At 31.3% G+C, this 12,317-nt stretch overlaps 1 protein-coding gene across 1 annotated transcript; it reads left to right on the forward strand.

Moving 5' to 3' along the window:
* Positions 1-7,274: 7,274 nt before the first annotated feature.
* On the forward strand, positions 7,275-12,006 carry LOC111426965 (SID1 transmembrane family member 1-like). The gene is made up of 13 exons (XM_023061893.2): positions 7,275-7,959; positions 8,017-8,174; positions 8,243-8,450; positions 8,507-8,778; positions 9,519-9,602; positions 9,657-9,963; positions 10,024-10,229; positions 10,284-10,457; positions 10,515-10,632; positions 10,888-11,010; positions 11,227-11,573; positions 11,633-11,743; positions 11,805-12,006. Exons 1-13 carry the CDS (start codon positions 7,947-7,949, stop codon positions 11,979-11,981), a joined length of 2,298 nt encoding a protein of 765 aa, XP_022917661.2. The 5' UTR covers positions 7,275-7,946; the 3' UTR covers positions 11,982-12,006.
* The last annotated feature ends 311 nt before the right edge of the window (positions 12,007-12,317 follow it).

The raw sequence follows: 12,317 nt of genomic DNA on the forward strand, positions 1-12,317 counted from the left end.
CTGATCGATCAATCCAGAGAAAAAAAATCCAGACATTCCTTTATTATAATCTCGAATTATATTTGGTTTCGTCGAAAGTTTACCATTGCGATTGGATACCTCCACCATTTCAACAACATGCATGTTTGAAATAATCAAGACTTCTCGTTTGTCTTTCCATTTACATACAGTAACGGGATCGTTTCGCTGCCATGTAACTTCCCCTTTTTTCAGCTTTCGATTTATCACATCTTGGGGATTCTCCTTTCGGTTCTTTCGTAAAGTTCACATACATAAGTTTTTCGGGTTGTCAGTAATTTTGTAAGTGTAACAGAATTATAAAAATTGTCCATGTGTAGTGTATATCCCTTATCGAGATAATCTTCAGCTAAATGTAAGACTATATCAGTCTATCAGTTTTCTCAGATTTTCCGCTATAAATTCTTATTTTCATGACAATACCATCGGACTCGTATAATTCATACAGTTTGATACCATATTTATGTTTTTTATTTTTTATGTATTGGCGAAAATATAATCTTCCACGCCATAGCAGCATTGATTCATCAATACAAATATTTTTATTTGGCACGTAGTTTTGGCTCATAATATCATTGAAATGATTTAGTATAGGTCTTACCTTATATAATCTATCAGAAGATGGTACTGAGTTATCAACTAAGTGAAAATAACGCAGTAGCAATAGAAATCTATTTCGACTCATATGCGATCGCCAAAACATTACATTATATAGTTTATTTCTACTCCAATAATGCTCTATTGAAGGAAATGTACAAGGGCCCATTTGTAACAAAAGTGCAATAAAAACTTTCATTTCTGACACTGTTACATCTATCCACTGTGACGCCCTGTTAGATTTTTTATCTTTTTAAGATTTGCAATGTCTTGCTTAGCGTATAAATTAGTTTGCTCAACCAATAATGCAAGAAACCCCTCCGAAAAAAATAAGTCTACCAGCGTTTGCACTGTAAGATTTGTCGTATCCAATTTAAAACCAACGTTTTCTTGGAAAATAAATAATTCAGGGTTTTGTGGAATTTCTGTCCACAAATTGTCACCCGTACTTGATGTGCTTGCTTCGGACACATCATTATTATCTTCAGTTTCGGAGACTACTTCATAATCACTGTCCATTGAATTTTCAGAAAATTCGGAATCACTACTGTCGTTACTACCCTCGTCCAATTGTGAATCGCTGGGATTGTCGTAAAAATCAACTTGTTTTTCAGTCCGCCGTCGTTTCTTATCCATATTGAGATATTTATAATTAATTAATAATATTAATTATAAATAAAAATTATAAAGATACACACTCAAGAAAGACGTAAAAACGTAATGCACTCCACTATATCTGATTTTCTACTGACGAAGTTAGACGCATCAAGCGACAAGTCGAAACGTGTTTGGTATGTACGAATTAACTCGTAGTTGGCTTCTGCGAAGAGTTTTTTGTAACAGAAGCCAACTACGAGATAATTCGTATGATCGTTATTTTCTAAAAAACACATTCCCTACGCTTTTTGATTATTTATATTACGCTTACGCTTATTACACTTACGCTTTCTTATCTCAATCAAGGCAAATCTCTGTCGCACTGAAGGAAGCTATGTTCACTGACAAGATACCTATGTTCGATGGTGTCAAAGAGTCCACAACTCACTAGAAACACGTAAATCAAACACGTAACCATTCTGTTTTTATTTTGGGCGGTACAGTTATCGCTCCAAATAATAACATTCCTTTTTTCTGTAATGCCCATATTTAGGATGCGTAATATGCAAGACACATGAATGAATGGTTTCTATCCCCAAAGCCGATTTCTAAGTTATAGCATGAAAGTTGGCTTAAGTAGAACATGTCAGAGTGGGTCAATGTAGGTACGAATATGACTTGTTCCAAATCCACTGAGAACACACTCATTATGCTTCCTGGTACTTGCGATGACGCGATGTCCCTTTTCATGAGCATCGTAGCTGTTTCTGCATTTCGATGGTGCAAATCCAACTCTACCTTTGCTACCCGACCTTCTTTCAACCTGCGCTTTTATTTCGCAATTCTGTCATATTTCCGACAGGTGTCACATCTAGGTGCTCTAAATGAAACATTTGGAAAGACTGTTTTTAATACGTTTCTGTAAAACTTATAAGTGACCAAGCTGTGGGGATATTTCTGCTTGAACGTTTTATAAAGGCGGTTGATATTTAATTCTGAACTCATATATTCCTTATCACTTTTTGCGCGCGAATAATGAGACCTTTCTCGGGGTATGCGATTTATGTGCTCTGTAACAAGTTTTTTATCATCCTGTGTAAATTTTCCAGGAGCTGTATCGACCATTTCAGCATTTGAATAGACCATCGCAATCAACTAAGTGTTTTGCAAAATCGAACCAAAAATCAAGAATCAATACACAAAATTGCAACTGGACGTAAATTAAGAAAATATAATCGAATAAACTTTTATTTGATTATAATTTTATAACTACACTATAACTAGTTCTTTAGTTATTCAAATTAGAACATATCCTGAACCATATCGATAACAGGATAACATATAGGTTTTTTTTTCCTATTTTTTTTGTTATAGAATAAAATATCAATGATCCGCCTTGAACTTAAACGTGTAATAAAACAGAGCAAAGACGTGTATACGTTTTTGAAATTCTCCGCAAGATTTTTCTTAACTTACCGTTTCGTAGGATATTACCATTTAACGATGTCGTTGATGAAGTGGTTTCCTTGTCTAATTAGCGGTTGGCATCGATTCGTTTTCGGTTACAAATAAAAATAAAGTTTTAATAATGTTTTAGTAATCACATTTATTGTCTTTATAAGAGAAGCTTTTAGCGAAATCATCATCATCATTAAAAATAACTCCAAATTATTTTGATATTTCAAAATTGTTTGTTCTTGAGATCACAACAATATTGTAATACTTATTAGGTAGTTGTTTTCAGATAAATCGATGAGATAAACAATGGAATTAAAAAAGAATGGATCATTTTGGAAGGAATTGTTTGTTTACAGGACATGTCAGATTCGTTATAGGTTAAGGTCAATTTTTGTTCGTTTTAGGTTTCTTCACGGTTAATCAGTAACTAAAATAAGGATTGCTTACAAGATGTTTTTGATATTTTTATTTTCATGTTTGTTATTATCAAAACAAGAATTTTAAACATTTCAAATTTTTTATTTTTGATTAAAAGTTTGTCTTAACTTTAGCATTGGTGACATTATTTTTATTTTAACACCCGATTATAGTAACAATTTGAATTTATGGAGATCTGGACTTTTGTAAGTCGTAAAATGTTTCAGATCGAGAGGGTTTAGCAATAAATATTTCTTTTACGAGTGGTATCCCGAAAATTTAACAACTTGATAACTCTTTACCATACAAGTTTCCATTATTTATTACTACCGTTGTTATTTATCAATTTTTTATGGGTGAACCCCAATTTTTTGTGCAAAGTATTAAATTATTTCGAGTATTGTTCATTTTTCTTCTAAATAATAGATCTTTTTTGTCACATACTTGGTAACCTCTCGAATGTGACAAACATTGCGTATTTGCATAAATAACGGCTCGAATGAGTTGCTAATGTAAAACGTACACGACGGCAATGACCACAAAAACATTCGTTTTTAATGTTTATCCAATAATATGTCAACTATACGATAAAGTTTTATTTAATCATGTGCAGTCGTTGTTTCAAAATGTATTTTAAAAAAATGTATCTTTCAAAAAATTAAAAAATTTTGATTATTACATCCTCATTTCTGATATTGTTTATATTAAAAAAGATAAATTTAAAACAGAAGTAACATTTTAGCACCTTTAATGTTACATTCCATACATTAAAATCAACTTTTTGCTTTTTTCTATTCTAATATTTCGAATTAATGTGTTACGGCCATCAATTTTCTTAATTTCTTAACAAAAAACAATACAAAATAACTTAACGCTATCTTAATAGCACTTCGTTGTCGCTTTAATGGCTCGCTTTGAAAACTGTATATTTATTGCCGTGGAGAAATTGGCGTGTGGTCGAAAAAGTTTCTTTTTCGATTTTTTGAAGAATACTAAATCATGTAAGAAATCTTTTCTGTCGCTGTAAAATACGATTTGGTGTAATGAGATCTTTTTTTTTGTTTTTAAAACAAGAAAAGTAACAAATCATTGTTGTGGGTTTGACAACTCGGTAATAAGTGGACGTTGAGATCCTCTTCAGTTCGATACATGAAGTGGTTTTCAAACACTTCTTCTATTTAAACATAAGATTTAATTTTTTTTTGATTCTTTAGAAGTTTAGATTAAAAATATATCTTTTTTATCATTTATTTCTTTATTGACATACCGATAACGTATTCTAATTAATACAAGGTAACAAATTGAAGCGTCACTTAAAAAATTGTTTAAATTTCCTCATAACTAATTTAGATTAGATTAAAGAGTACTGTTGTTGTAATGTTAGTAATATGGTCTAGACGCTTTATTATTATTTTTCTTTTTTTCGGTTCCAACCACCACTTCTTAACAGTGGTTAAGACATTATTAAGACGACTTTTAACGCAAGGTTACTTCTTAAAATCGAACAACACGTCTCTTTTACCCGTTGACATTTAATATCTACAACCGACCGAAAGAAAATTCGTTCTGAGGAGACGACATTGTAATCGGTAGCCTTGGAAAGTTTTTGTTTGATCTTAATTAGAATGGGGTCGATGTAACTATATCGATCAAATAAATAATAGTCACATCACTAATTATCGCTAAAGAAGTTACGCGGTCAGTTTAGACGTCTTTTTCGATAATTGGGTTACAAATATGACAACATTTTTTTTTAAATAAAATTAGAGGAATTAGATAATTCCAAAAACTCAAACGTTGTATCAGTAAGATAAAAAGATTGTTATTATGATTATCAATCAATGCATATTGATTTGTAATTAATAGGAAAATAATTGATATCTTTTTTACAAATACCTATGAGTAGAAAGTATTAATTTTAGTTCTTGTGTATATTTTAATAAAAACATTGTGTCATGATTATGTTTTTTTCTAGTGACACCTACGACGTGGAATTTTTTGATAATTACCATGAAGGACATATCGACAGAAATGGTGGTTTATTTATACTGAAATCATGCAAAAGAGTCGATTTTTAAAGTTTTATTTATTTGAGCATTGACCTCAACTATACAAGATACTTGCTTATCTTTTTTGCATTGCTTGCATTTGGAAAATTGTAATGGTACAAACTGCTTGCAAAATATAAACAAAATAAATGAAGATGTTTCAATGAATTAACATACTCTTTCCACTGTAGATTAAGACTAGCTCATTCAATATAATAGCTTCATAAAGCCATCAATCGTCCTCGTCCACAAAATTTAGTAACTCTCTTAATTCAGAGATTTTTTCATTTTTTCATTATCAACTTCCTTTGTAGCTTTTCTATGCGGATCTACCTGTCTTCTTCTTCTTCTTCTTCCTCAGCCTGTATTTATCCACTGCTAAGAGACTGTTAGGCTTCTTCCAAATGTCTCCATTTATTTCTGTCTTTTGCTGATTTTATTCATTCTTTCCCCGCCACATCTTTCATATCATCGTTTCTTCTTCGGTCTTCCTGCACCTCTTCTCGTTTCTCGTGATGTACAAAAGGTTATTCTTTTTTGCTATTTCCAATCTTATCTCTCAGAATGATCCCCGGCATTGCTCGTTCCATCGGTTATCAAGTCCGTATATAGCCAATGGCAGTATGCAGCTATCATGCACTTTTTGTTTTGGGCTTCTCGAAATTCTTTGTTTTTTAGTATAAAATAGTTTTCTAAATGCTTCCCATAATAGTTGACTCTACTTTTAATAGTGTAACCAAGATATATGTACTTGCTTACATTCTCCAAGGAAACGTTGTCATTGGCAACATCATTTTGTATACAAAACATACATGTATACAAACATATATGTCTGTTGCTAATTATTTTGGATTTATCAATGTTCATTTCTAGACTTATTTACTTTGTGTGTTCCTTTAGATCTTGTAACATGTTTTCCAGTTCCTCAATGTCTGAACTGACAAGTGGAACTGTCTGCTTTGTTAATGTCTAGAAATAAAGTAATTGTTTTCTTATTTAATTTGTGCAGATATTTTGATATTTATAAGAGATTTTTTTTGTTAACGAATTAGTTAATCTAATATTTTCAGTTTAGTGAAAAGCTTTTACCCAAAGCCAATTCAAATACCACTGAAAGACCTTGAAGACGACAAGGTTATTTGGGGACTTTGGTTTATGGTTTCCATACCCAAACTCCTGCACAACCTAATGACCCAAGCAAGTAAATTTCTTCTTATTGGATCCTTTTCAATTTATAACTGAAAAAGTAATAATTATTCAAAAGATAAGTTTCAATTTATTTCGATATCTCAACACGATCCACTAACAGTTGATGTTAAAAGCGGTGGAATATAAGAAAACAAGACATTGTATTTGCTATACTATAATTATATAAATCTTACATAAATTTAAATCTAAAATAAACAATTTAAAACAATTTATTTGTCACTAGTCTATTCAAATGTTTATATTCTTTTAATTTCAACCTACGTTTTTCTAACTGTGTCTCATTTCAGACTTAATGAAGTTGAAATCTACGCTGAATTACGAGACAACTGGTCCTTCTCGTCCTAATACAGCAGAAATCGACTCGTTCGTCCGGATTACCACGGCCCGACGACGAGGTTTTTGACTCTTTCGCTACTGACCTTGCCGTTTTATCTTCTCTCAACCGACGGTAGAGAGATAATGTTTTGAATTAAGGTGTTTTTGAGGTTCGGCCTTTGTCCACAGAACGGATGGGCCAAACCAATTTTTTTTTAACAAAACCCGTCGACACGCTCGAAGATAGTTCACGACGAGTTTGACTGCTTGTGTTGACGTTGATGCATTTCGAGGCAACAATAATGCATTTCGGTTGGGAGATTTACATAAATTATCACGATCACTCTAAGTAATTATGTTGTTGCATTCTGTCGTGACTTTACATAAAAAAACAGAAATAATTAAGTAAAAACATGCCTTAAGATTTGTTAAATTTTCAAGATTATTTTTAATTTATTACACCAAGCGATTTCTAAGAATTCTTGCTTTATTTGTTATTTTTGGCATCCTCGATTCCAAACAATCTTAAAATTGCGTTATAGTTCCTTGTCGACTTTCAATTAGAATAGACGAAATCAAATTTATAATTGTAAGTAAAAATGTAAATAAATTTTAATTTTATCTAGTAGTGTAAACAAACAGTTCCTGATTTAGAGATATCTTGTTATGTAAATCTAAAGAAACGACTGAAAAAAAAATGTAACCGGTGGAATTTGAAGTGTGTGTGAATTTTTTTCTAATTTTTAAAGGTCAAAAAAACCTGTAAGTCGCAAATCACGAATTGAACCACATTGAAAACGTCAGTGTTTGACAGAAAATTGCTTCTGGGCGGTATCGATGGTGCCGCCTACGTTTAACTCCCATAAACAAGGTGTGAAGACTGATAGCTGTACCACAATATCTCCGTGTAGGTAGTTAAAATTATCTAAAAGCGACATGAAATCTTGACGATAAATCATTTTGACTACAACACGAACTCAGTAGGAGGGAAAATTTCCAATGAAGAACGATGATTGATTATATCTACTTAGAAGTCTGTTATAATCATTATTTTATTTATGTTTATTATATTATTAATAAAATGTTTTGAAATGACATGCGCAATGAGTTCGCTCGAGCTATTAATCAGTTAATATTGGCATTCTGTGTGAACATCTGATAACTGATTAGATATCTCAACTCCATGAATCATGAGTACACCAAACTAATTGATAAGAGAAACTGAGGCGCTCACATTTTCACTTTAAATATGTTTGCGTAGCCACAAGGTTCCGCAACCACATCAAAATGATAACGACGTGTATGTATTTATACCTTTATTTTGTTTTAAAACAACTTTAATTCATTGATTTTATAGGTGATTATGTAATATTGACATGGATTTACCTAATGTTTGTTCCAACAAGTTCTTTAGGCATGCATTCAGTGATTTATAGTCCAGTTGAATATAATACGGATATTAGGGTTTCTGTTAATGATACTTATGAACATATTTTATCTTTTCCAAATACATCGGTGAGTAAATAAATAAATTATTACTTGGTGCAGGTATTTTTAATTATAAAAAATGTTGAAACTTTTAGACTTCGAATCCTTATAGAATACACGCCAATGGTATTTGGTCTCCACATCCGGCTTTTGTAGTTGTTAGACAAGAAAAATTGGTAATGTCTTGGGAAGTTCCTCTTCTTGTAAGCACAAGTACCTATAGAATTCCTTTTTTAAATACAGCACGAACGCTATGCTTCAGTAAATTTACTTCTACTTATGATAGAAGTTCTTCTAAGAGAGGTAATTATATTTAATTATTTTTAGTTTGTACATTAATTATTAGTATTGTTTTTAAGGTCGGTTAGAACAAGTATCAGATGGAAATCGGAATTTTAGCGTATCAATTTCAACGTCGTCTAAAGATCCAATCGAGGTTGAGATCAGGGCCGAAGAAGTTGTTGATTATTTTTTGGAGAAGGATAGATATTACAACGTTACCGTGTCAGCAAGTGAACCGGTTTTTTATTTTTATGATTTCCCAGAATCAGAAGAACATCGATCCACAGTATTTATTGAGATGAACTCGGATGATGATGTTTGTCTCCTTGCTTCTGTTCAGGATAATATGGTATTATTTTTTGTTCTACTTAACTTTCACGTTTCATAAAATTCTACTATAATTTCGTTGTTTATTATGTAATTTTTTTTAAAGGTACATAAATTTAAAAAAATGCTTGATTATAGTTATCATCATTCATCAATCATCATGAATCACTGTGAATCTCTTCTTCCTGACTGGTTCGACATCCGAGGAAATTTGTCTCCTTATCTCCTTGACCTTTAATTCTGTTGCTTCTGCTTCATGCTGAAGTCTTCTCAACTTTACCTCCATATCATAAAAGCTTTGTGAGTGTAAGCAAATGTCATATACAAACAAAAGTAAAACTTAAGCTAATTTGATCTTTATTAAATGTTTCTTTTGAGCCTTTTCTCTGTGTTGTGAATAATACATAACAACAATTTGTTAACCATGTTTGCTTATATCAAGGTTCGGAGGGAAGAGCATGATTATTTTTACCACCTGATCCCACCTTAATTATACTTGAGTTATGTCATCACAACCAAAACCCACAACTTCTCTACATTGTACAACACCATATTCATGCCAGCATTGGATTTAGAACTGTTATGATTTGCTTGACCTGGGTTTAGTCTTCAGAGATTTCACAAAAAAAATCCATAGATGTTAAGTGGCGTTCATTTTTCTCACTCAACCATACTCTTCCTAAATACCGAAATGTTTTTTCATTATTCAGATTATTATTTAAATTAAATTAATATCTAAATTATTTAAATTTTATTTTTTAGTGTCCCATAAGAGATTTAAACAAAGATATCAGATTTGAAGGTGATTATCTAACATTTAGTAATAAAGGAGGATTATACGTTAGCGTAAGTTTAACAGAATTTTTAGATGAATTATTATAATTTTAAGTTTTATTTTAGCCTAGAAACTATCCTAACGGGTTCTTTTTGGTATTCGTCGCAATGGGGGATAACTTTGAATGTAACCAAGAAAGTTCCCTTCTTCCAACGCCTAGAAAAAGTAGGATTTATCCTCAAACAAGAACCTCAATAGTTAGTTTTAGTATACGAGATGGGATTACTGCCGATGATTATATGGCTGCTACAATGTTTGTGTTTGGATTAAATTTGGGATTTTTTATAATCTTTATAGTTTGCGTAGTTGCGGTTCATTACATCATGAAGTGTAGAAGGAGAAATGATGGAGAAATAGACGATGATGATGATGGTACGATTATATTCGATGAGTTTTGTGATGACTTTTTGTTTTTTCTTTTATACTTTTTAGTGGTTTCTGATACGGAAGAAAGGTCCAGAAAATTAGGCCATGATCAAGTTGATAGTTATTTAAAACGGAAGCAACTTACCGTGGATGATTTTTGTATAAATTCGTCAAGAATCCAAAAGAGAGCTAATAATTATTTTTGGCACATTACTAATATTGGAATATTTTATGGAATTCCAGTTGTACAATTAATGGTTACTTATCAAAGGGTAAAAGAATTTAATTAAATACGTAATATTGTTCAATAATGTTGTAATGTTTAGACGGTAAATAATACTGGAGATTTGGATCTTTGCTACCACAATTTCTTGTGTGCTCATCCTTTGGGAAACGTTAAGGATTTCAATCACATTTATTCAAATATTGGTTATATGGTTTTTGGCATTTTATGTTTGGTAGTTACATTATTTCTTCAAAGAAATCAAAAGTATTATCCGGTAAAATAAAATTGCAGTTTAAAAAATGAAAATAACACCAAATTCTTACTTATTCAGGGTTGTGGAATTCCAAGACATTATGGCTTATTCTATGCAATGGGAATTGCTTTGATATTAGAAGGATTATTATCAGCGTGTTATCACATTTGTCCGAACCAATCTAATTATCAATTTGGTAAAATTAATTACAGTTAAACCTCTATATAACGGATCTCCTTAAACGAACTTCGAATATAACGGACAAAATATATTTATGTCATATTATTTATTATTCCTCAATTTGCTCTATTCCATGTTTTATCGAGGTTTTACTATATTAATGGGATTCCAAGAGAAACCCGAATTTTTTTTTGGTTACTTTTGGAGTCCACGATCATCAAAATTATTTATTATTAGATTAAAACATTTTCTAATAACATTTTGTTTTTAGATACGAGTTTTATGTATGTTATGGCAGTTTTAGTAATGATTAAACTGTATCAAAATCGCCATCCACGAATAAACGCCAGCGCTTATGCGACATTTACAATTTTAGGTGCTGCTGTTTTTTTGGGTAAGTTTTATCACCTAACCAATCTGTCTTTGTAATTAAAAAAAAATAATTTACACTTCCAAGAAGGAATTGGCATTTTAAATTATTAGAACCAGTTCACCTGATGATATTTTAGTTATTTATAAGGACACGTTATTGTTTCATTAATATTTTTTTGTTCCTATGTAACCTTGTCCTTAGATTTAAGATTTTTTTATATTGATTTATTTTTTTCAGCAATGTTGGGAATTTTAACCAATTCAACAGCAATTATGATTATTTTCGTTATATCGTATTTGTTTCTATGCATTTTCTTGTCATTTAAAATTTACTTTATGGGATATGTAATCAAAGGAATTATGCAAGAAATAGAGTTATTGAAAAACAAAAATGCTGTAGTAGAAGCTTTAACTCCCATTAGAAAAGGGAGATTTATTTTATTGTTAGTTGCTAATATGTGTAATATAGCAATGGCAGTTGTTGGTATCATCTTTTATCCATCCTACACCGACTTTGGAACTTACTTGCTTGCTATATTAATGATTAACAGCTTACTTCACGCGGTCTTCTATATATCAATGAAAGTAATTATTAAAGATTCTACACATCTTATAAAAATGAATTAAATTTTATTTTGTTTCAGCTTTTCAATAAAGAACGATTATGTATTATGGCAATTCTTTATATTTTACTCAGCGTTGTAACTTGGGGTGCCTCAGCTTATTTCTTTGTTAACAGCTCCACAATGTGGACGGTAAAGCACGCAAATAAAAATATTTCTAATAAATAAAGTACAAAAACCTCCATTGTTATAGGTAACCCCGGCGGAGTCTCGAAAAATGAACAGAAACTGCATCTTCATGGATTTCTATGACACCCATGATATTTGGCATCTTCTTAGCGCTCCAGCTCTCTTTTTTACATTCATGATGCTGATGCATCTCGATGATGATCTGGCCCAAGTTCCCAGATCTGATATCATCGCGTTTTAAAAATTTAAATAAATTCTATTCATATAAAAAATTGTTTTATTTTCTTTTGTTAAATTGATTAAAACAGTATTTGATCGAAAATGAGAAAATTTATTACGACATTGGATTTAAGATCACATTATGTTTAGGTAAGTATTTAGTATGACGTAGCTACAAGATAAATGAGAAGACTTATCTGTTGATGTTCAACAAGACCCACCCACGGTTAAACACATTACAATTTTAAATAAAAACGAAACAATGGATCCATTAAAAATCGAAACCGAGCTCGGTAACCGCAACCGAATGGATTTTTAATCGGATAGGGCGCGAGACAAACGGTGATTCATCTCACGA

This window comes from Onthophagus taurus, chromosome 2 (genome assembly GCF_036711975.1).
Source record: "Onthophagus taurus isolate NC chromosome 2, IU_Otau_3.0, whole genome shotgun sequence".
Lineage (NCBI taxonomy): Eukaryota > Metazoa > Arthropoda > Insecta > Coleoptera > Scarabaeidae > Onthophagus > Onthophagus taurus.

Excerpts from the sequence above, each read along its gene's own strand:
- LOC111426965 (XM_023061893.2), top strand. Across the intron at positions 9,964-10,023 it reads AATAGACGATGATGATGATG|TGGTTTCTGATACGGAAGAA; the intron begins GTACGATTATAT and ends TATACTTTTTAG. Across the intron at positions 10,633-10,887 it reads CCAATCTAATTATCAATTTG|ATACGAGTTTTATGTATGTT; the intron begins GTAAAATTAATT and ends TTTTGTTTTTAG.